A 26,714-nucleotide genomic window follows, 5' to 3' on the forward strand; every position below is an offset into this window, starting at 1 on the left:
TTAAATGAATTTTTTCGGAACTTTCTACGTATTTTAGAACGTATTTAAATCTTATTTGGAACGATTTATATGCACATTTGAATACTCGATTGTGATTGGCTAATAATATCTCGCTTACTTATTTACTTCGTAACACTCTTTCTCCTGTTAAAGAAATCCTTTTTGATATGTTATTAAAGATATTGCACGTTTATGTAAATTATTTAATCCCCTCTTTGGGGATATGAATCTCTCGTGTGGTGTCCTAGGGGGTAAGCTGAATTAATGTTCTTTAGCATGAGTGTTTTCTCTGCGGTCTGAAATCAATTATTAATAATATTGTTCATTGAAGCACGAAGCACGCACTTACACGTTCTAAAGTCTGCAGTGCCAGAAGTGAAAATGCCAGAAGGTGCTTATGAATAGTCTATTGATTTTTATGCCTTTCGTCCTGTTAAAACGTCTAAGTTTTGCTTGTAAAGCAAGGTTTCGTGACACGTCAGAGCGCTTTTGAAAGCTACGCTGTTCTCGATCAACGCCACAAGTTCTCAATGACTTCAAGATTAGTCACGTAATCTTTACCTTAAGAACTCCAAGGAATTCGGTAAAAATGGGTTTGGAGAAATATAAGGGAAAAGCATTTTGTAGTTCATGCATGTTCAGAAGAAAAAACCATGCAGAAGAATTTTTCGAAAAAAAACTTGTCAAAAGCATGCAGAAAACTTTTTCGAAAAAAGACTTGTCAAAACTTGTCAAAAAAAACTATGTCGAAACTTTTTTGCTCAAATTTTCCATTAATCTTTCCTGCTTACCCCATTCCACAACTTCAAAGTTAGGCCGAGAAAATTAAGTGAATTAAAAAAAATAATATGATGGAAATTTATATCAAAGCAATTTTACATAGCTCTTTAACTCTTTCTGGTAACATTTTTCTGTAAACTCAACAATATCGAGGTAACCTGATAATTTCATAGCTTCAAGTGAATCGCTTTGCAGTGGTTCACTCAACGTTCGCCCAATGTGGATTTTTTTCCACAAAATTATCAACAAATAAATGTAAAAAATTCCATAGACTTTTTATTATGGTTATGTGGCTGGTCCATAATTGTTTCTCGCTTTTGAATTCATCCCGTTTTATTGATGCACTTTTGTCTTGCATGAAACTGTTTCGCGCAATTGTTTCACTGAGGGGCTAAATTTTTAAAAAATTTTGTTAATTGAATTATTCAAATTTATCAGTTTCAAATTATCAGGTAGTTAAATTTATTTTCAAATTATCAGGGAGTTAAAGAGCTATTGTTTTTCAAATTTATTTTCAAATTTATCAGGGAGTTAAAGAGCTATTGTTTTTCAAATTTATTTTCAAATTTATCAGGGAGTTAAAGAGCTATTGTTTTTCAAATTTATTTTCAAATTTATCGGGGAGTTAAAGAGCTATTGTTTTTCAAATTTATTTTCAAATTTATCGGGGAGTTAAAGAGCTTTTGTTTTTCACGACTAGAGAGTAATATTGACTCCACGAAACAACTGAGAATGATGTCTCAAAGCTTTACAATGATGTTTTTTGCAGAATCATCAACTCATTCCGATTCAGTGACCTTGACCCTGGTGACTTCTATACAATCGAAATGAGTGTGATTAGTCTCGGAAGGAGATACACAAATGATAGAGGAGACCCCCCAGTAGCAGTTGTGAGAAACTACACTTTCCAGGAATCCACTTATCCAGTTGAGCCAACAATCGTCACTGCTGTTACAGTCACTGAGCATACAATGCATTTCGGGTGGACTAATCCAGAATATTTTCAGGCAAGTATTCACAAAAACTTTGTTTTAATTTCCTTGATGGGGCCGTCATTATATTGTGGCTCGTATAAAATACGACTGGAAGCCACCTCAGATCATTTTAAGTTCAATTTACAGTTAATGGATACCCACGTTTAGGTGCCAGACGGAAGCAATTTTGTCCAGACCGTCCCAGACAGGAAGTGTCTGTGTTCAGACCGTCCCAGACAGAAAGAGCTTTTGTCAAAACTTTCGTGCGCTCACCAGATTTTCGCGCATTTTGTGCGTTTTTCGATGTTTGCCGACTTTGCAATTTTGAGCGCACGATAGTCATATGCTGCGCTCATCTTTTGTCTAGATATACTTGCTTCCTTCTGGGACAGACATCAACCGGGGAATGAATAATACTGAGCTGAGATTGGATAGTTGTCATGCGAGAATTTGAAAAATTGTCAGTTTTTAATTTTTTTATCACAATATTAAGGGCACTCTAGTAAAATTATGTTGCAATGGTGCGGCCAAATTCATTTTTCGACTTTAGATTGATTAATTTCAAATAAAGAGAGTGAACTTAAAAATGAACGCAAAACTTTCATCCAAATCAGAAAGAATTCGTACGTTACATGTGTTGAGGTGTCAGCTGATGTAGGCAAAAATGACCTAGGAAATGAGTTTATATGTGCAAAAATTATAAATTGTGCTCAATTTGTTTTATTTTGCTTCTAAGTGATGAATTTGCTGAAGAAAAACGTTTTCAGTAGTAAAGTGTATATGGTGACCTCCGCAACCTAGAGCCAGCGAGACGGCCACCATATACACATTACTCTAATTCCATTTATATTTAACTCTATATTCACTTCTTATACAATTAAAAACTATCAATTCTTGTCTCACTTAGCGCAAACCACTAGTGTCGAGTTAAGGTGGTATAAAACTAGTGAGACCGTGTAACAAGCACGTAAAACCAACCGCTTCATGGATAACTTCAATAAAAAACCAGCTTAAATCTTTTATAAATTTTTAAATTTTGCTAAAATTAATTGTAAAATCTAAATTCACCATTACAACTTTTAATACCTTTATCATCAAATGGATCTATAGCTATTTTATATTGTTCTTTCGTTTCTAAATGATGCCTTGTACTATCAATAGTATAATTAGTTACATATTTACTTTTACCTTCATATATAGCATTAGTATAATCTTCTAATTTAATTTGGTTTTTAATAGTAGCCTTAGTTATTCCTTTTAACTTTTTCTCTTCTTCTCTTTTAACAGTATTGTAACAATATGCTTTAGTTTTAAGGAAACAAGCTTCCATAATAGTATCATTGGGTATTTCATCTTTCATCTTTCCTAACCCCTTATTATGCAATATACCTTTTATCTTATTCATTTCTTTTTCTATAGTACTATCCGATGGAACATTTATGTTTATAAATATAATATCAGTATCTGTGTAATGATAACTACAATCTAACTCTTCCTCAAAGTAGTCATATATAGCTTTATACATGAATAGTTTAGCTTTTTCTAATATAACAAATCCAATATAATTAAACTTATCTAATTTAACATTACCTCTTGTTTTATGAACAGCTACTAGATCATCATCAAACTCTACAGCATATTTAAAACTAATATTTTCTACTAAATTAATATATCTATCTACATCATTGACTAACTCTACATCTTGTCTATTATAAACATTTTCTATTGTTTTTCCATAGAAGGCATTATTCATTAGTTTAAAGAATACATCTCCAAATTTATCACCTTTAGCTTTAGCTTCTTTTCTTTTCTGAATATTGAACTCTATATAAGGCTCTAACCACTCACACTTACTATACTCTAACTTTTGCTTAATTGCAATATCTTCCAATCTTAAACCATGATCTAAATACCAATCTAACATCTCTCCATCTATTACATAGTTTTCCTTATCTGTTAATTTGAGCATTAACTTCTCATTAGGTTTATATCCTTTCTTTTTATTTTCATTTTGATAATCTGTAAACTGATCAACGTTTGCTTTTGTCTTCTCAGGAAAGAATGGATATTTCTTTGTTTTCTGTTTCAACTCATCATTATACTTTATATCAATTGTATAGATGTATCCAGTATTAGAGCTAGATTTAGTGTATGCCAGATCTTCACATACTCTGATCTCACCAGTAGGTAAAGGTTGTACCATAGCAGAAGCATACAATGAGTTGAAGTCTAAATACTTTAGATAATTCTATTTCCCTGTATACTCAGGATCTATTTCTTTATTTTTACATTTTACATGACAATTACCTAATACTGAAGCTAACCCACCTCTTATACCATGTTGTATTATATCATAAATATTAACTGTATTTTCTTTATAATACTTAAGCCAAACAATAGTATATTTCAACCCACACCAGGAGTAGAATGTGTGTAACATGGATCTATTTCATAATATTCTAAACACATAGCTCTAAATTTCTCAAAAACATCAACTGATAACAATACATCTGTTTTAAGATATAACATCATATAATCCTTTATTGTCTTACATTTAGTATCTTTCCAACAATCTATTGCTTGCTTATATTCTTTATCTGTAACACCACTTTGTTTCAACTTAGAATAGAAAGCTTCCTTGGGTGGTAAAATTGTTTCTTGTAGTTTATCTATACTATCAAACCATTCATATGGGAATATACCTTTACGTCTTTCTAAGCCACATTTATTTAATGTTATACTTTCTTCATTACTCAATGCTTTACTTATAGCATCTAAGCTAAGTGGATGGAAGAACCTAAACATATCTAATGCTTTAGCATAACCCATATCAATACTAATATAATTCTCATCAAGTTTAGTTAATACTTTAAGTCTTGTCTTCCTTGCTAGTTTAGTTATAAATAGATGATTATCATAATTAGTAGAATTAAATGCATACATTGGTACAAAATTGTTCTTAGCTTGGAGGTTACATTTATTGTGAGCATATCCTCTAAATTTACCATTAAGATGATCATGATCTCTAACGATATCTTTGAAGCCGATTTCCGGGTCTTCACCCATTTCCTCATTACAATAATAACATCCACTATATAACGGAGTAATAGTATCTTCTTTTAATGGAATATTTACACTAAATATATCTTTAAATAATTTATTATAGTGATCTACTCTTCTTATATATCAGGATAGTCACTTTTTAAATATAATCCCCAAGCAATAGGTAAGTGTTTACCATCTTTTATTATACATTCAAAATCGTAATACATAGCAAATGGTACTCTATTCTTATAATGAAATTTATCAAACTTTAGGTAATCATCTTTATGGATTGTTCTTCTTCCAGTATTATTACACATCTCCAAATGTTTATTTAATGCATCTTCTGTTCTAAATGATATACAACATTTTAGACATGGATAACATTTAATATGGTTAGATGATTTTCTTAATAGGAATGATACATCTTTACATAGGAAGTAATGATTATCCCAGTATAATATATTACATCCTTTAGGATCATTATGATTAAATAATACAGTATTAATAGTTTTATTTTTATTTAGATTAAACACATTAAATAATATTTTATCTTTATTTAGTTCTTGTATTTTCTTTAAGTGATAATAATCATATGGGGTTGTAACTCCTATTGGTAATTTTATCTCATTAATATATTCTGGTTTATTATAATTACTAACTCTACTGGGATTATGTAGATGCGCAGGATGTAGATAAGCAATTAGACACCATAGCGAACATTTATTATCAGTATTATGTATATTAAGTATATATCTAGACTTGAATGGTAACTCAGTATCACATCCACCACTAGGATAAAACCTATGTATATACATTGTTCTTTTGATTATTCTTTGCATACTCCATCCAGATTGATTCATCTCTTGTTCTTGCATTCTAGTCTCTAGTTCACTATTCAACATATCCAAGTCATTCGGACCGTTATATTGTCTAGTCATTAGTCTAAATATGAATTCGTTTTCTTCTAACTTATCATCCGTAGGTTTTGTATACTTAACTACATCAAAGGTGTTAAACTTAATATGGGGATGTATGTTATGCAATGACTCTAGTATATTCAAGAATTTAGGATCTCCATAATCACTACTCGTTATTATTATTTGATTATGCTTCATGTTATGATGTAATCCTAATTCATTTACTTTCTCTCTCCACTTTCCATCAGTAAGCTTTTTCTGCTTAACATTTTCTTTATGATGATCTGATTCATTGTGTTCATTTTTATTATCATATCTAGTATTACATATATCACAATAACCTGAACTATCAGTGAAGCTGCTTCACTGATCTTTAGTTATTTCTTTAGTTATTCCTGCAACATTATCTAGATGCATCTTTGTTTTAAAATGTTGTTCCACACTATATTGACTTAGACTAGTCTTGCATGTTATACAATCAAACTTATCTCCATTCTTTATTATTTCTCCATCTTTTAGTTTTGCATTATTCTTATGTTTTAACGTTGTCACATGATTATTATAAGCAGTATTATTATCAAGATACATATCACAACTATCACAATACTTTATTCCCTCCAGTTCAGAATACTGCTCATCTATCTTTTGCTCTATATCTTCATTAGTAGGTTTTATTCCATCCTCATTAGCTTCCTCAATAATTTTATTTCTATTGTATAATCGTACATTCTTTTTATGTTTACGTGATTGATTATGCCTATGATAATTCTTCTGAGGTAACTCTTGATTGCAAGTTTCACATTTAAACTTATTTGTTTTAGGTTTTTGGACATAGACAAAATCATCAAATGAGTCTAAATCTGAGTCCTTATCTTTATCAGAATCTACATCTTTATCAGAATCTACATCTTTATCTTTATTTTTATCCCTATCATAACCTAAATCCTTATTGGTGTAAGCACTTCGTGGATCTAAATCTGGATAATATTTTGCTTCAACCTTTCGCAATGATTCACGCATATCTTCATCTTGTTGTTTTAATTTTGCAACCTGTTTATCATTCAACTCTTTTATTTCTTCATTTACTTGATTAAACCTTCTGATTGCTTCTAAACCTTTTTCTGCTTCCCTCTTTTGTCTTTCCTTATCTTCAAGTTTGATTTCTGCCCTTGGTTTGTTTTTATTTTTTAACATTTGGATAGCTGTGCTACTAGCACTAGATTGAGTTTGTCCACCCCCAAATTGGACATCTTCATGAGATTGAGCTCGCTCACTTCCAGATTGGTGTAACCACTTCGTGGATTGAACTTGTTCATTTTGAGATTGAGCTTGCTCACTAGTGGAATGAATGTAACCGGTATAATCTTGCTGATTCTTTTTTATATACCAAATTTTGAAATAATATTATTTATATACCTTTTCAATACTATTAAAATGATTAGCACCAAATGTGATAATTGTAAAAATAAGGCGTGGTGTTGGAGTTGCGACGATTGTCAGAGTAAACCATTCCAATGTTTTGTATGTAATGAAATCATAACATATAGAAAAAGACATGATCATTTGATAAATGTGATAATTGTAAAAATAAGGCTTGGTGTTGGAGTTGCGACGATTGTCAGAGTAAACCATTCCAATGTTTTGTATGTAATGTAATCATAACATATAGAGAAAGACATGATCATTTGAGTAAGCATCATAATGATCCTAATCAATATTTAGTATGCAGAATGTGTAAAGTAAATAAACACATCTCTCAGTACAGATTCAAACATTTCTATTGTAGGTTATGCATATATCTCCATAGATATAGATTTCATCAAACAAAAGAAAGATTCTTAGAACATGCAAAGAAATATAATATCGAAGTAAAACTATAACTATATATAAAAAGGTTTTCACCCAAATCAAATGTTGCTGATGTTTCCGCTTTTTATTATGTTGATACTTATTGTTCTAATTGCTTATTGGAATTATGATAATTATTCTGATTTAAGGAAGAGATTCAAGGATATAGGAATATTGTACCAGAACCATTTGAAATTAAAAAACATAACTTTTTTATTTATGGTCCATCTAATTCTGGTAAAACAACTTTTATAAAAGATTATTGTGGTTTGTATGAGACTGTTAATGTATTCTGTATTGATGGTAGTGAGTGGAAAGGATATAAAGTATATGGCATTGATGATTTAAAATTATTAGATAATTTAGATAGTTTTGCTAATAGTCTTATTGTATTTGATGACATGGGAGAAAACATTAGATTACCAGCTATAGACTCTTTGTATTCTAAAGGTAGACATCACAATATTAATATAATATGTGTAGGTCATACTGTAACAGATTTAAATACAAAAGCAAGAGATAATACCCCTGCTATATATATTACTTTAAATAGTTCACCGCAATTCTTTGAAAGAGTACAAGAGAAGTTTAAAATTGATTCTAATCTATATAGGTTTAAACATTATAACTATGGTGTAATAAATTATAATACTATTAGTGACTATTATATTGTATTAGATAAAGATAAAAATGTTGTATATGATTCTAAGATAGGTGATCTTGATATTGAGAAATATGTTGATTATACAGAGTTTAAGGAAAAGGAATATAATATAATAAGTAGTTATTTAACAGATAGAATGTTAGAACCAACACACGTTAAACCAAAGGAGTTAATGTTCTATTTTGAAGAATATTTAGAGTTTAAGGGAATACATAAATCAATTAATTTATATAAAATATATACAAATATAAAAAGTGTACTTAGTGAGATACATAGTGGATATATAGTTTTGGGTGGTGCAATTACTTTGCTTGGAATTGGATATAGTTACTTTCAAAAATGTGGTAAAAATAATATTATTAATGGTATAGACATAATGAATATAGATAAAGCAAAAATTAAATTAAAAAATGGTAAGAATATGACAATCGGTTATGGTTTGATTGATAAAAACAATTATGATCTCAATAATCCATTTAATATAGTATGTGTGTTAGCTAGCTGTCTCATAAGTATTTATGCATCTTATAATCATATTAATTCTGAAACTAAAAATGAAGGTAATATGTGAAGAATGTAATAATGAAATTGATACTAGTAGTGGTTATCCAGAACATGAACTAATGGATCATTATAATATTTTCCATAAAAATTTAATGGTAAGATGCACGAAATGTATGCAAAGAATTTATAGCAGTTATCATTTTAATGGTATATGTAAAGATAATCGTACTAACATTACATCATCAACACATAGTTATATTGACTATACTAATGTTAATAACAGTAATGATAATATTGATAATAATAAAGATGATTTAAATAAGGTTTTAAATGAACTGAAAGATAATATTAAAGAAGATTTAAAAGAATATATTAGGACTAATTCAAAACATGAGATCATTAATGAATTAATACTAGAGATTAAAAATGAAATAAAAAAAGAAGTTGAAAATGAAATAGAAGGAGGTGCTATAAATAATTTAAAAACTGATGTTAATATTAAGAATCCATCTAAAGAAATTAAATCAACTAGAACTTGTTGTTTTTGCAAAATTGAAAAGAATAAAGATTGTTTTTATACGAGTGCGGAATTACTAAGATTCTAATTTAATCCATAATTCTAGTTATCCTTGTTATTCTGTGTTAATCTGTGTAATTTGTAATTAACAAACTAAAAGGTATAATGAGAGAATTATCTCATAAATATATGACTTATAATTAATTTTTCATTTAAAATTATCTTTCTAATTTATATGTGGTCTCTTCATATGTTTTCTTAGGGAAGACCTATTTAGAAAAATGTTACACATTGGACATTGAACGTTTTCAGAGGAACACTCTTTACATAAACCTCCAGTCTTATAAAAACAATCTTTATTCTTTTCAATTTTGCAAAAACAACAAGTTCTAGTTGATTTAATTTCTTTAGATGGATTCTTAATTTTAACATCAGTTTTTAAATTATTTATAGCACCTCCTTCTATTTCATTTTTAACTTCTTTTTTTATTTCATTTTTAATCTCTAGTATTAATTCATTAATGATCTCTTGTTTTGAATTAGTCCTAATATATTCTTTTAAATCTTCTTTAATATTATCTTTCAGTTCATTTAAAACCTTATTTAAATCATCTTTATTATTATCAATATTATCATTACTGTTATTAATATTAGTATAGTCAATAAAACTATGTGTTGATGATGTAAGGTTAGTACGATTATCTTTACATTTACCATTAAAATGATAACTGCTATAAATTCTTTGCATACATTTCGTGCATCTTACCATTAAATTTTTATGAAAAATATTATAATGATCCATTAGTTCATGTTCTGGATAACCACCACTAGTATCAATTTCAATATTACATTCTCTACATATTACCTTCATTTTTAGTTTCAGAATTAATATGATTGTAAGATGCATAAACACTTATGAGACAGCTAGCTAACACACATACTATATTAAATGGATTATTGAGATCATAATTGTTTTTATCAATCAAACCATAACCGATTGTCATATTCTTACAATTTTTTAATTTAATTTTTGCTTTATCTATATTCATTATGTCTATACCGTTAATATTATTATTAGTACCACATTTTTGAAAGTAACTATATCCAATTCCAAGCAAACTAATTGCACTACCCAAAACTATATATCCACTATGTTTCTCACTAAGTACACTTTTTATATTTGGATATATTTTATATAAATTAATTGATTTATGTATTCCCTTAAACCCAAAATATTTTTCAAAATAGAACATTAACTCCTTTGGTTTAATGTGTGTTGGTTCTAACATTCTATCTGTTAAATAACTACTTAGTATATTATATTCCTGTTCCTTAAACTCTGTATAATCAACATATTTCTCAATATCAAGATCACCTATCCTAGAATCATATACAACATTTTTATCTTTATCTAATACAATATAATAGTCACTAATAGTATTATAATTTATTACACCATAGTTATAATGTTTAAATCTATATAGATTAGAATCAATTTTAAACTTCTCTTGTACTCTTTCAAAGAATTGCGGTGAACTATTTAAAGTAATATATATAGCAGGGGTATTATCTCTTGCTTTTGTATTTAAATCTGTTACAGTATGACCTACACATATTATAATAATATTGTGATGTCTACCTTTAGAATACAATGAGTCTATAGCTGGTAATCTAATGTTTTCTCCCATGCCATCAAATACAATAAGACTATTAGCAAAACTATCTAAATTATCTAATAATTTTAAATCATCAATGCCATATACTTTATATCCTTTCCACTCACTACCATCAATACAGAATACATTAACAGTCTCATACAAACCACAATAATCTTTTATAAAAGTTGTTTTACCAGAATTAGATGGACCATAAATAAAAAAGTTATGTTTTTTAATTTCAAATGGTTCTGGTACAATATTCCTATATCCTTGAATCTCTTCCTTAAATCAGAATAATTATCATAATTCCAATAAGCAATTAGAACAATAAGTATCAACATAATAAAAAGCGGAAACATCAGCAACATTTGATTTGGGTGAACACTTTTTTATATATAGTTATAGTTTTACTTCGATATTATATTTCCTTGCATGTTCTAACAATCTTTCTTTTGTTTGATGAAATCTATATCTATGGAGATATATGCATAACCTACAATAGAAATGTTTGAATCTGTACTGAGAGATGTGTTTATTTACTTTACACATTCTGCACTTTAAATATTGATTAGGATCATTATGATGCTTACTCAAATGATCATGTCTTTCTCTATATGTTATGATTTCATTACATACAAAACATTGGAATGGTTTACTCTGACAATCGTCGCAACTCCAACACCAAGCCTTATTTTTACAATTATCACATTTATCAAATGATCATGTCTTTTTCTATATGTTATGATTTCATTACATACAAAACATTGGAATGGTTTACTCTGACAATCGTCGCAACTCCAACACCACGCCTTATTTTTACAATTATCACATTTGGTGCTAATCATTTTAATAGTATTGAAAAGGCATATAAATAATATTATTTCAAAATTTGGTATATAAAAATGAATCAGCAAGATTATACCGGTTACATTCATTCCGCTAGTGAGCGAGCTCAATCTCAAAATGAACAAGTTCAATCCACGAAGTGGTTACACCAATCTGGAAGTGAGCGAGCTCAATCTCATGAACATGTCCAATTTGGGGGTGGACAAATTCAATCTAGTGCTAGTAGCACAGCTATCCAAATGTTAAAAAATAAAAACAAACCAAGGGCAGAAATCAAACTTGAAGATAAGGAAAGACAAAAGAGGGAAGCAGAAAAAGGTTTAGAAGCAATCAGAAGGTTTAATCAAGTAAATGAAGAAATAAAAGAGTTGAATGATAAACAGGTTGCAAAATTAAAACAACAAGATGAAGATATGCGTGAATCATTGCGAAAGGTTGAAGCAAAATATTATCCAGATTTAGATCCACGAAGTGCTTACACCAATAAGGATTTAGGTTATGATAGGGATAAAAATAAAGATAAAGATGTAGATTCTGATAAAGATAAGGACTCAGATTTAGACTCATTTGATGATTTTGTCTATGTCCAAAAACCTAAAACAAATAAGTTTTACTTGTTGATATAGAGATATAGAGCTAATGAAGATATAGAGCAAAAGATAGATGAGCAGTATTCTGAACTGGAGGGAATAAAATATTGTGATAGTTGTGATATGTATCTTGATAATAATACTGCTTATAATAATAATGTGACAACGTTAAAACATAAGAATAATGTCAAACTAAAAGATGGAGAAATAATAAAGAATGGAGATAAGTTTGATTGTATAACATGCAAGACTAGTCTAAGTCAATATAGTGTGGAACAACATTTAAAAACAAAGCTTCACTGATAGTTCAGGTTATTGTGATATATGTAATACTAGATATGATAATAAAAATGAACACAATGAATCAGATCATCATATAGAAAATGTTAAGCAGAAAAAGCTTACTGATGGAAAGTGGAGAGAGAAAGTAAATGAATTAGGATTACATCATAACATGAAGCATAATCAAATAATAATAACGAGTAGTGATTATGAAGATCCTAAATTCTTGAATATACTAGAGTCATTGCATAACATACATCCCCATATTAAGTTTAACACCTTTGATGTAGTAAAGTATACAAAACCTACGGATGATAAGTTAGAAGAAAACGAATTCACATTTAGACTAATGACTAGACAATATAACGGTCCTAATGACTTGGATATGTTGAATAGTGAACTAGAGACTATAATGCAAGAACAAGAGATGAATCAATCTTGATGGAGTATGCAAAGATTTATCAAAAGAACAATGTATATACATAGGTTTTATCCTAGTGGTGGATGTGATACTGAGTTACCATTCAAGTCTAGATATATACTTAATATACATAATACTGATAATAAATGTTTGCTATGGTGTCTAATTGCTTATCTACATCCTGCGCCACATAATCCCAGTAGAGTTAGTAATTATAATAAACCAGAATATATTAATGAGATAAAATTACCAATAAAAGTTACACCCCCATATGATTATTATCACTTTAAAAAAATACAAGAACTAAATAAAGATAAAATATTATTTAATGTGTTTAATCTAAATAAAAAGAAAACTATTAATCCTGTATTAATTAATCATAATGATCCTACAGGATGTAATATATTATACTGGGATAATCATTACTTCCTATGTAAAGATGTATCATTCCTATTAAGAAATTCATCTAACCACAATAAATGTTATCCATGTCTAAAATGTTGTGTATCATTTAGAACAGAAGAAGCATTAAATAAACATTTGGAGATGTGTAATAATACTGGAAGAAGAACATTCCATAAAGATGATTACCTAAAGTTTGATAAGTTTCATTTTAAGAATAGAGTACCATTTGCTATGTATTACGATTTTGAATGTATAAAAAAAGATGGTAAACACTTACCTATTGCTTGTGGATTATATTTAAAAAGTGACTATCCTGATATATTAGAAGATAAGTATGAATGTTATTGTGGTGAGGATCCACAAAGTGGCGGCTCGACCGATGTAGTTGAATGGTTTATAAAGAGAGTAGAACACTATAATAAATTATTTAAAGATATATTTAGTATAAATATTCCATTAAAAGAAGATACTATTACTCCGTTATATAGTGGATGTTATTATTGTAATGAGGAAATGGGTGAAGACCCGGAAACCGGCTTCAAAGATATCGTTAGAGATCATGATCATCTTAATGGTAAATTTAGAGGATATGCTCACAATAAATGTAACCTCCAAGCTAAGAATAATTTTGTACCAATGTATGCATTTAATTCTTCTAATTATGATAATCATCTATTTATAACTAAACTAGCAAAGAAGACAAGACTTAAAGTATTAACTAAAACTGATGAGAATAATATTAGTATTGATATGTGTTATGCTAAAGCATTAGATATGTTTAGGTTCTTCCATCCACTTAGCTTAGATGCTATAAGTAAAACATTGAGTAATGAAGAATGTATAACATTAAATAAATGTGGCTTAGAAAGACGTAAAGGTATATTTCCATATGAATGGTTTGATAGTATAGATAAACTACAAGAAACAACTTTACCACCCAAGGAAGCATTCTATTCTAAGTTGAAACAAAGTGGTATTACAGATAAAGAATATAAGCAAGCAATACATTGTTGGAAAGATACTAAATGTAAGACAATAAAGGATTATATGATGTTATATCTTAAAACAGATGTATTGTTATCAGTTGATGTTTTTGAGAAATTTAGAGCTATGTGTTTAGAATATTATGAATTAGAACCATGTTACACATATTCTACTCCTGGGTTAACCTGGTTGTGTGGGTTGAAATATAATATTGTTTGGCTTAAGTATTATAAAGAAAATACAGTTAATATTTATGATATAATACAACATGGTATAAGAGGTGGGTTAGCTTCAGTATTAGGTAATTGTCAGGTAAAATGTAAAAATAGAGACATAGATCCTGTGTATACAGGGAAAGAGAATTATTTAAAGTATTTAGACTTCAACTCATTGTATGCTTCTGCTATGGTACAACCTTTACCTACTGGTGAGATCAGAGTATGTGAAGATCTGGCATACACTAAATCTAGCTCTAATACTGGATACATCTATACAATTGATATAAAGTATAATGATGAGTTGAAACAGAAAACAAAGAAATATCCATTCTTTCCTGAGAAGACAAAAGCAAACGTTGATCAGTTTACAGATTATCAAAATGAAAATAAAAAGAAAGGATATAAACCTAATGAGAAGTTAATGCTCAAATTAACAGATAAGGAAAACTATGTAATAGATGGAGAGATGTTAGATTGGTATTTAGATCATGGTTTAAGATTGGAAGATATTGCAATTAAGCAAAAGTTAGAGTATAGTAAGTGTGAGTGGTTAAAGCCTTATATAGAGTTCAATATTCAGAAAAGAAAAGAAGCTAAAGCTAAAGGTGATAAATTTGGAGATGTATTCTTTAAACTAATGAATAATGCCTTCTATGGAAAAACAATAGAAAATGTTTATAATAGACAAGATGTAGAGTTAGTCAATGATGTAGATAGATATATTAATTTAGTAGAAAATATTAGTTTTAAATATGCTGTAGAGTTTGATGATGATCTAGTAGCTGTTCATAAAACAAGAGGTAATGTTAAATTAGATAAGTTTAATTATATTGGATTTGTTATATTAGAAAAAGCTAAACTATTCATGTATAAAGCTATATATGACTACTTTGAGGAAGAGTTAGATTGTAGTTATCATTACACAGATACTGATATTATATTTATAAACATAAATGTTCCATCGGATAGTACTATAGAAAAAGAAATGAATAAGATAAAAGGTATATTGCATAATAATGGGTTAGGAAAGATGAAAGATGAAATACCCAATGATACTATTATGGAAGCTTGTTTCCTTAAAACTAAAGCATATTGTTACAATACTGTTAAAAGAGAAGAAGAGAAAAAGTTAAAAGGAATAACTAAGGCTACTATTAAAAACCAAATTAAATTAGAAGATTATACTAATGCTATATATGAAGGTAAAAGTAAATATGTAACTAATTATACTATTGATAGTACAAGGCATCATTTAGAAACGAAAGAACAATATAAAATAGCTATAGATCCATTTGATGATAAAGGTATTAAAAGTTGTAATGGTGAATTTAGATTTTACAATTAATTTTAGCAAAATTTAAAAATTTATAAAAGATTTAAGCTGGTTTTTTATTGAAGTTATCCATGAAGCGGTTGGTTTTACGTGCTTGTTACACGGTCTCACTAGTTTTATACCACCTTAACTCGACACTAGTGGTTTGCGCTAAGTGAGACAAGAATTGATAGTTTTTAATTGTATAAGAAGTGAATATAGAGTTAAATATAAATGGAATTAGAGTAATGTGTATATGGTGGCCGTCACGCTGGCTCTAGGTTGCGGAGGTCACCATATACACATTACTACTGAAAACGGTTTTCTTCAGCAAATTCATCACTTAGAAGCAAAATAAAACAAATTGAGCACAATTTATAATTTTTGCACATATAAACTCATTTCCTAGGTCATTTTTGCCTACATCAGCTGACACCTCAACACATGTAACGTACGAATTCTTTCTGATTTGGTTGAAAGTTTTGCGTTCATTTTTAAGTTCACTCTCTTTATTTGAAATTAATCAATCTAAAGTCGAAAAATGAATTTGGCCGCACCATTGCAACATAATTTTACTAGAGTGCCCTTAATATTGTGATAAAAAAATTAAAAACTGACAATTTTTCAAATTCTCGCATGACAACTATCCAATCTCAGCTCAGTATTATTCATTCCCCGGTTGATGTCTGTCCCAGAACAATTTGGTCCGCTCAACTACCAACACAATTTGGTCCCTGATAACTTCTGATTTAAAATCATACTCCCGTATTGCTCCCTTGCTCAATCTCAGCTTACTTGAGATATTTTTCTAACTTAGAATATTTTGTGACTTGTTCTTAACTAAGAACTCTCTAAGTCATAAAATAATAACTTAGCACAAATTTGGAAATCAGGTAAGTTTAACTTAACTTCTCTAAGTTATAATTTAACATCTCTTAAATTCTATCTAAGTTACAAGTTAACTTAAAATATTTCAACCTGTGCTAACTTGTACTATCTCAGTCTTAATAACTTTAACTATTCTATCCCTTCATGCTCGATTCATAATTGATGCTGTTTAACATAACTTATTAATTCATATTTGCTTTTAACTTTCTTTAATACTTAACTATATACCGAGAGTAGAACTAGGGGTTGAACTCTCAAGTTATACATGTGGTCCCGCGATTAACCCCGTCGTTTAAGTATCTAATGTACGGACCAGCAGTATACTAAGGCTACTATTAAAAAACAAAATTAAATTAGAAGATTATACTAATGCTGTATATGAAGGTAAAACTAAATATGTAACTAATTATACTATTGATAGTACAAGGCATCATTTAGAAACGAAAGAACAAAATAAAATAGCTATAGATCCATTTGATGATAAAGGTATTAAAAGTTGTAATGGTGAATTTAGATTTTACAATTAATTTTAGCAAAATTTAAAAATTTATAAAAGATTTAAGCTGGTTTTTTATTGAAGTTATCCATGAAGCGGTTGGTTTTACGTGCTTGTTACACGGACTCACTAGTTTTATACCACCTTAACTCGACACTAGTGGTTTGCGCTAAGTGAGACAAGAATTGATAGTTTTTAATTGTATAAGAAGTGAATATAGAGTTAAATATAAATGGAATTAGAGTAATGTTTATATGGTGGCCGTCTCGCTGGCTCTAGGTTGCGGAGGTCACCATATACACATTACTACTGAAAACGTTTTACTTCAGCAAATTCATCACTTAGAAGCAAAATAAGACAAATTGAGCACAATTTATAATTTTTGCACATATAAACTCATTTCCTAGGTGACCTCCGCAACCTAGAGCCAGCGAGACGGCCACCATATACACATTACTCTAATTCCATTTATATTTAACTCTATATTCACTTCTTATACAATTAAAAACTATCAATTCTTGTCTCACTTAGCGCAAACCACTAGTGTCGAGTTAAGGTGGTATAAAACTAGTGAGACCGTGTAACAAGCACGTAAAACCAACCGCTTCATGGATAACTTCAATAAAAAACCAGCTTAAATCTTTTATAAATTTTTAAATTTTGCTGGCTCTAGGTTGCGGAGGTCACCATATACACATTACTTTCAGTTCTTCTCAATACAACTTTTTCACAACAAATCAACACATTTTTTCGCCTAGTTATTAAATAACTTCATCACTTCAGAAATTCCTGAATTGAGCGCTTTCAACACATTCCCTGCATAACAGCAAGACAATTTGAACAAAAATTTAGCAAGGAAAAGCCCTCACGAAAAATCCGCACTCGAAAGTTTCAGATTAAAATTTTTCCTAATTGCGGAACCTAGCGAAACAGAGTAATTTTAATGCCTTCTCTGCATTCCTTAGATGATCTTCGCTGAATACTTATAAAGCTCAGCACGGCATAATCAGCGCAGTTCCCCACATAAACCTGGCTCTCAATTTAAAAAAACACTTCAAAATTTCAGCACATTTGTAACATTAGTTTTGCTCTACGGAAAAAATTTCAAAGCGTTGAGCACATCTTCATGCAAAAAACTAATATGAAACTTGAACAAAACTTTCATGAAAAATTTAGATAAATTTAAATCTTCGAAAAGAAGTCTAAAGTGAAACTAATAGGACAGTAACTCAGAACCACGACAAAGTTGTGGCATTTTATGTTTTTAGTTCATGATGATTTCGACACTGCAACACTACACCATTTTTAACCTAGTTTTGTTGAGATGCCATGGAACAAATAGCAAGGCAAAAAAAACTCGAACAGAATTTCTTTGCATCACCATTTCAATAATAAAGAAGGTGATGAAAAAAACGATAACTATTATTCAAGCTTGGATTTTCTCAAAATGGATGCAGATATCGAGGATTGAAGAAACATTGGACGAGGTAATTTTTTTAATCCAAGAATTTTTATTAATCTCAATTTTTAGATCCAAAATTTCCCCCCTCTGTGTGGTTCCTTTTTTTGAAGAGCTTCAATGCATTACTTCTTGGATCAGATATCATAACTGTTTCTCAAATTCGCAAATAGTTGTGGATTCAAATATTATAGTTGAATTTGAAAGATTTGTGAAAACACATAATGACAAACTCAAAAAAACATCAAAAATTTAGATTGATTGAAGTAACCGTAAAGCTCTTCAACATTAGAATTCGCGTTTTTTAAAATTGTTGTCAGCATTTGCGAGAAGAGTTTGATGTCAGAAACGTCTACAAAAGAGGCCAAGCTGGTACACGTGAAAAAGGGCTTGTTTAACAGTATTTTTTTCAGACACGCTTCTGTTTAATAAAAAACTTGTTCAAATTGTCTTTTTAATTTTTTTTGATTCCTCGCTAAAATAAAAAAAAATTGATGAAACTGTGAAAACATCTTAAAAGACAGTAAAACGAAACAATTATCTATCTAGATTGATGTTAACTTTTACGAGACTAACAAAATTTTTGTGTTAGCTCACTAGATATTGGAAAACCTAACTATTCTGAATGTTAATAATATGGGACAAAAACTATCAACAAATGTTTCAAAAATAGAGAAAAATACCTTAAATCAATTTAAATTGTCGAAAAACCCGCAAAATGGATTATCCAAATCGTTCTGCTAGGACGTCCAGTTGCATATAACAGCGGTTATTTTCCTGAAATCTTTTGAGTAGGTTTTTGGACAGTGCGAATTTTCAGCAGTTTTCTTAAAAACAGCTGATCAGGTGATAGTTGTTCTGAAAAATTTCCCAGCTCCAAAATTCAGCAAATTTTTTTTATTTATGTGAAATATAAAAGAAATGACTCATTTTCGCGCATTTCAACTAATTTGAGCAAAATAAAGCAAAAATTTGAAAATCTTTGTGAAGAAGCAAACAGTAGCAGTGAAAATTAGCTGCAATTTACGAATGTTGATCGCCTTTGAAACTCCTCAAAAAACGAGATATTAATACCCTTCAATTAAAATAGCTTACGTTGCGCGGGTTTTCTGTTGATTCCACACACAACTCTGCACAATAAATATGTCGTTTAGCCAGAATTGGCTAAATAAAAATACTCATTTGGGCGTATAATTTCTCCCCACTATGTGAGGTCAAAAAGTTATGCCACCAATTAAAAACATTAAGTGAGGTTTATGAGAGTCATTTTAAACCTACAAAACCCAAAAACGGGAAACATCTTATTTATTTACTGAGAAAATAGGTATCAAAAGGCCCTCAGATTAATAGTGAGATCTCATATCTCACTGAAAATTTTCTAATTGCGTTTTACCACTTCCTATTCTAATACTGACGGTTATCATGCAAGAGACGCGCAAAATAACACATAATCTTGATTATAAACCTCAATCTTGATTATAGAAGAAGTTTCTTCTATCAATAACTTTGGCTAAATATTACAAGATATTCGCCTAGAGAATTTTCGAGTTTGATCTTTCTCAGAACGAGCCTCGTTCGGAAATTTACTTTTTAAAGTTTTTCCAAATCTTCAGCATCATGTTTGTTGGAGGTTTAGAAAACACGAAACTATTATGCAAGAAAAAACAGTATTAAGTAATCAATATTGATAATAAATCTGTTATTATGTGGTAAGTGAATTTATTTTTTTTTCAGAAAGTGCATATCTGGGTGGAGCCTGCAGATGGTGTATGTCCGTGCGTGTTCGACAACCAAAGGTCAGCGTGGGTCTTTTTTCTACCACTATCCCGACGAGCTTCTTTGGTATAGGTCAATTATGGCTTTTTACTGATTCGTGGATCCAGTTTTCAAAAATTCTTCAATAGATTTGAAAATAGGTCCAGTTGAAAATGAAAACAAAAGTTTTAATTACCTTGATGGAATTTTAAAACTTTGGGTATATTCTTAGCCGTACCCACTTGAATACATTTTTTTTTAAAAATCCGGAAGCGCTTGCAATCAAACTAATGCACCTTTTTCCGCTTCTAATAGTCTGAATTGTACAATTGTAATAAACGCTGAGTGATAGAATATTGCAAACGCTAAAAAACCCCAAAGTCAGGTTTTTAGCGGTTTTCTTAAAATTTTCCCTGAGTCAATTCAATGCTCCCCTTAGAGCCCTTTCACTTCCATTCAAAAGTTACTAATAAAATTTCAGAACTAGCTAACAATAAGATAAAACATAATTATTTTAACGAATCTTTTCGACCCGACTTCAACTTTGTCTTTCTGAAAACAGATGTTCTTGGTTGCAATTCGTTTGTGAGACATTTTGCTTCTTCATGTTTTTCATATGCAGTACTTATGTGAATCTAACTGGGATTGATTTCATACAACTGATTGTCGTTGATATTGAATTGCTGTAGCTAGCTACCCGGTAAACAAATTTGTATCTGCAGCATTGGTAAATGTTTTCCGTGACCTGTTAGAAAAATATTATCTGCTCACATTTTGTAACATCTCAGAAAAATCAGTAACCAAACGGTGCTGCTACAATTTTTTTCTGCGGATACTCAATTTTTCTCCGCAATTTTCTTAAAGAAAAAATTATTTACATGAGATGGCAGTAAATTGGAAGCACATTAAGATCAAAATCTATTTTAGTACTTTTGATTATGATGATTTTTAATATCACGCTCTTCTAATTCATTAGGAGACAATATGCATTAAGAAGACATCGTAAGACCTGACCTTATACATTTGCCATCTTTTCATTGCAATTTTTTCACTGAATTTTTGTCAAAGTTTACTGTTATACCGTACAGGCAAATAGGTAACACCAAAGTGTCATCCCATGATATATAATCAAGATAGGTTTGGCATTATTTCGAGTTCAGACTCAAATTGACCATGAGATGCGGTATTTTGATTATTTTTTCCTCATGTAGGCGCAAAGCAGATCTCATTCTGAATTTTCTTTGAAATAAAATCTAAAGCTTTTCTCACAATATTGTTGCAAATTTGCTTGTTTGCCTGAAGTAGTCGTTTTTTTTAAACTGAATTAGTTTGTTCTCTTCGGTCTTATTGATGGCATGTATCAATGTCAATTCGATCTTGTCAGCAAAATCAGTGTAAAGACAGTATCCGCTTTGATGAAAATGGATCTACTGTAGATCCTTAACGCGCAACTATAACTATAATATTTAAAAAAAATTAAGCATAAAAAATGAGTGCAACAAGTCTTTTTTCGAAGTAATCCCTAACCTCCTTTCTCTCTATGTTGATTGTGTAGCTAAAACTTCTCTTTACCGGGTAGCTAGCTACATCAAATCAATATCAACGTCAAACTTGGGATCTGAATTCAATCCCAGTTAAATTACTTAATTACTGTATATTAAAAAATTGAGGTATAAATTATATACTCCTGTGGTTAGTCAGTATTTTTTAGTTGCATCAGATTTGTTCTTAAAGAATTTGATACTTGGTTTATCATACCCAAAACCAACTTAATGAAAGTATTAAAAATGTCAAACAAATGAATTTTTGTTCGTTCATTTTAAGCTGAAGTTGTCCAAATTCGGAGCACAGTCGAATCTCAATTGAGCGGAAATGTTGATTCGAAACTTATTAGCACTATTTTCAAGTAACAATAACTTTGGTGTGATGTAATAAACTTAGAGTTATCAACCAGATCTTAACTTAATTCTTAAAGCGGAAAAGTATTCAATTTTAGTAATCGGTCAGGTTGACAAGTGCAATGGGTCCCAGTTTAATTGGGAAAAACCGTAACTTCTGCTTCCACGCAAAACCTAATGTAATAATGGTGCCTATTATTTGATATCACAAATTTGGTTGAGTTGTTTGCTATTTCTCAATGCAATGAGCTCTTGCAACTAACTAATTCTACGTTACCTGTTTTGGACATTTATCGAATTGTTCTGAGCTATTTCAAATTTGCCACATATCAATATTAGCTGTTTTTTCAACTAGTAAAAATTTCCGATAAAAAATTTTTGAAAAAAGTGTGAGATGAGAACTCTTTCAATCATCAATCATATAAAATAAGTAATCGTCCTTCTCAGGCAACAAAGACAGAAGTTAGGTAACCAAGCTCCTATCTCATCGAATTTCACACCCAGTGTAAAAAATAAAAACATACATTGACCAAATAATGCTAGAAACAATATATATTTCAGTTTTTCAATTATTGGTTTTGTTAGGCGGTTTGTTGTTTTTGTCACCAGAATACGTACTTTACAGGTAATGTAGTAAGTTACTACCTGAGTTAAATAAAACGGATTTTGCAATGAGTCACTCACTGAACAATTGTTTTAAGCAAAATAGTCTAATCTGATGACTGGAAAAATCACAGTTAGTTTCCGAAAAAAATTCACCTTATTTCGGGTAGGATTAAAACTAAAATGAAAAATATTCCCACCCCTGTCCACCAGATCCACGGGAATGATATTTATGCTCGCTCAGTTTATAAAATGTATGTTTAGGGAGGGAATTAGCTGTAAGAAATTTTCTAGGCTTGACCTACAAAGGTGTTGTTACAGACAATACCAATTATGAAGTTTTCAATATTATAATTAACTATAATTCATTGCATGGTAGGACATAGTAATTTGTCTAGCAGTTGTTTTTTATCGCTGTCGAATTTGCTTCTAAAATGACGTTAAGTTCTCAATTAAAATTACTTTAGCAAAATTCATTTTAGTTTGCAGTGTCCTGGAGTTGATCGTAAACATATTTACTAAGTAAACAAACTGAACTCTGAGCAGTTTAAGTTGGAGTAAAATCTAGTTTTTATTTGTTACACAAACGAAAATTACGTTAAAAGGGAAATGATTAAGTTGTTAAAATGACTAAGAAGGAAATACTGCTATTAGTGTACGCAGTGAATCTAATTTAGAGTAGACAAAGGCGAACTATTGATTTTGCAAAACCCAAAAGTATTTTTGATTCGGAATTCCTCTCAAAGTTTAAATTTGAATTTCTAAGGGCCAATTTGATATGAAAAATTAGGCATTCTCGGTAAGAAACGGCACATTGGGAGCAATTAATTAATGTTGTCAGCAAAAAACTAATGTGTAATTTATTCAACAACAATTAGAATGCAAAATAGAAGAATAAAAAATAAACTCCGCTCTTAAAACCTTGTTGGCCATTTCGCCAATTCTAATTACTTGCAATACAGCAATGGCCTTAGCAGGGATAAAAAACAATGTAGAACGTAAAAAAGTTCTCGCGACAGTCTTTTTGCTGGAAAAAACAAAGCAATTTGTACTTGGGAAAAAATTTATTAAAAGATTTTGCTTCGGGAATGGTTAAAGCAAGTTTTTTAGATCATTAAAACCTAAAACTTTCATGATCTGATTCTCCAAAACTTTTTTGTGGTTAGGCAACTAAACAAGTTAGGCGACATTGAAGAAAAAGCATAGCAATAAGGAACCTGAAAAATTTGCATAGAGAATTGAAAAAAAACTGAAGATACTTTTGCTGGTTTTTTTATATAGCAGTTGAGTTTTCAATAAAACGTTGCTAAGCAGTTTTTGGATTGATCAATTCGAATGAATATTCTGGACCAATTTTGGTTTGCAGGAGAAATACGGCGTAATTATATGAAAAATAGCAAATAATTGATATAATAACAGTTGTTAGAAACTGTATAAGTCATATCAAACATACCTGTGAAAATAGGTTAAATTCGAAGTGTCTACTTAAAACTTGAGGTGATACAAATTAATTTTACTATTATTTTTTAGGGTACAGTTCAGAGAGGCAAAAATCTCAGGATTAGGTACCATTTAGATTGGTGGACTCTTTTTAAATGTTCCAAAGCTGTGTTTGCGTGTAAAAAACTACGAAACAAAAGTGACGTTTGTGACTGGACTTTTGTTGCTGAGGAGCTTTCTTGAAGCTTTTTTGGTAGTATAGAAGAACACAAGTGTTGTTTGAAAGAATTTTGTTTATTTTTAAAAAATCCTAAATCAAGATAATTCAAACAAGCAAATTTTCTCTAAGGTTGTGTAAACGATGATAAAAACACTAAAAACAAAAACTAAAGATTTCGCAAAATTCTCTATCACTGAAAATTTGAAAATTACTGTATAATAGCTCCAATGAACAGTGCTGCATTTAAAACTTACAAGCACGTAACAACAGGATGAGTCAGTCACTTTTTTCAAAACAAGAAACCAAGCGGAGGAAAATGAAATTCTCTGATTTCTGAAATCAACAAAACAAATATACAACTGAAATCTGGTCAACTTGAACTAAATATTCGTATAACATAAAATGCAAATCGTGACTGACCTTCTACTGCAAAAACGAGCAGGGTTGGGAGAGGGAGAGAGAGAGAGAGAGAGAGAGAGAGAGAGAGAGAGAGCGAGAGAAAGAAAATGCTCGAACGTAGCAAATGGTTCTCCGTGAGACATTTTTGTTTTTATGGTGAGTTCTTTTTGAAAGAACATTTTTCCGTAGCTGCAGTTAGTGAAACTGCAAATATGGCTAAGATTGTTGATTGCGCAGATTAAAAGTTACTGGCCCGTAACAGTGCTACTGTTAGGCAAAACTTGTCAGAGTTATTGTGTTATTTGGTTGTGGAAGTTAATTGGATGATTTTTGGATAATTGTGCTTAAATTGATTGAATTGGTTTGAATTAGTGTGAGTGGTTAACTGCTATAAGACAGAAACTACATCAAAAATTTTCTCAATTAACTGTTTCTGGCTACAACTTCACCTTTGCTTGCGTAATTTTATTGACTTTTAATTCAACTATCTGGAATGAAGCTCCCGAAAAGTCGAGATAACAGTTTTGTAAGTAACCAAACTATAACAACAATTTTATCGAAATTTTGATAGAGTTTTGGGTCTTTGCCGGCCCCCAGTTGGAAGCCTTCCAACTAACAAAATACATAATTCTACAATCGCCATATCCCACACTGCAAGATTTTTTTAAATGTGTATTACGATCTGGTTTCAGAACGTAAAGAATTAAAATGTTCTAAAGATCCCGTTTAGTTGGCAGGAGTGCCGGCTTATAATGAGAGTGCGGTAGTTTTGGTGAAAGTGAATTTTCAGTCCAAACGATGTAACGATTTTGGATCTGATAGCTGGCAAGGAGTACCTTACGCATTTTGTTGCTGAGAGTGCTTTTGGACGAAACAGCACTCAAGTGACATTTACCCGATCTCTCTACACTGATATGGTTTCTCTCAACAACACATTGTCCACTCACAGATTACAGACAGAAGTTGAGTTCGAATCTGGAGTCGGATCAACTGTTGAGATGGAACTGGTGTGCTCCGATTTCCCGTTGTCATGGAAACAGAAAAAGGATTTTGGGTTCGTATATGCAAATTTTTCCTGCAAATTTAATTCTAACACGCTGAAAATGATAGTTATGTTCAAACCAAGAGATTAAAATTTAATTTTGTACGTAGTTGAAAAAATGCTGACGTTCATTGCAGCCTTGTTGGTGAAAGCTTTGAATTTTCGGCAAACTGGCCGAATTTACCCGCTGTTTGGGTGTTAGGAAAATTGACCGACAGAGCATTTAGACAAGAAAAATAAAGATAAATTTTACTGCCATTTTAATAATAATTGGTCAAATATCTCATTAATTGTCCACTAAATTTTGCACTTTTGGTTGTCGGCTGAACGCCCTGTCGGCCAATGCGGCTGTCTGACACCCCCAACTGTTTTGACGCCACCAAAAATTTAAATCGGCAGCTCATAAAATCAGAAAAGAGAAAATTGTAGAGCACCCATCTGGCCTATTCTGATATTCTTTAGCTCACAAAGATAACACAACCACCCCAGGCAATTGTGGGCCCAATTAGGCAATGAGAGCGCCCACTCTAATACAGTGATCATACGATA

General features: G+C 30.4%; 1 protein-coding gene across 1 annotated transcript; it reads left to right on the top strand.

Annotated features, from left to right (window-relative positions):
- The first annotated feature begins 209 nt into the window (after positions 1 to 209).
- LOC142342939 (uncharacterized) lies at positions 210 to 26,256 on the top strand. The gene is made up of 4 exons (XM_075394618.1): positions 210 to 251; positions 1,550 to 1,787; positions 20,543 to 20,604; positions 25,914 to 26,256. Exons 2-4 carry the CDS (start codon positions 1,608 to 1,610, stop codon positions 26,254 to 26,256), a joined length of 585 nt encoding a protein of 194 aa, XP_075250733.1. The 5' UTR covers positions 210 to 251; positions 1,550 to 1,607.
- Positions 26,257 to 26,714: the final 458 nt, after the last annotated feature.

Source organism: Convolutriloba macropyga, chromosome 7 (assembly GCF_964194025.1).
Source record: "Convolutriloba macropyga chromosome 7, txConMacr16.3, whole genome shotgun sequence".
Taxonomy (NCBI): Eukaryota; Metazoa; Xenacoelomorpha; order Acoela; family Convolutidae; genus Convolutriloba; species Convolutriloba macropyga.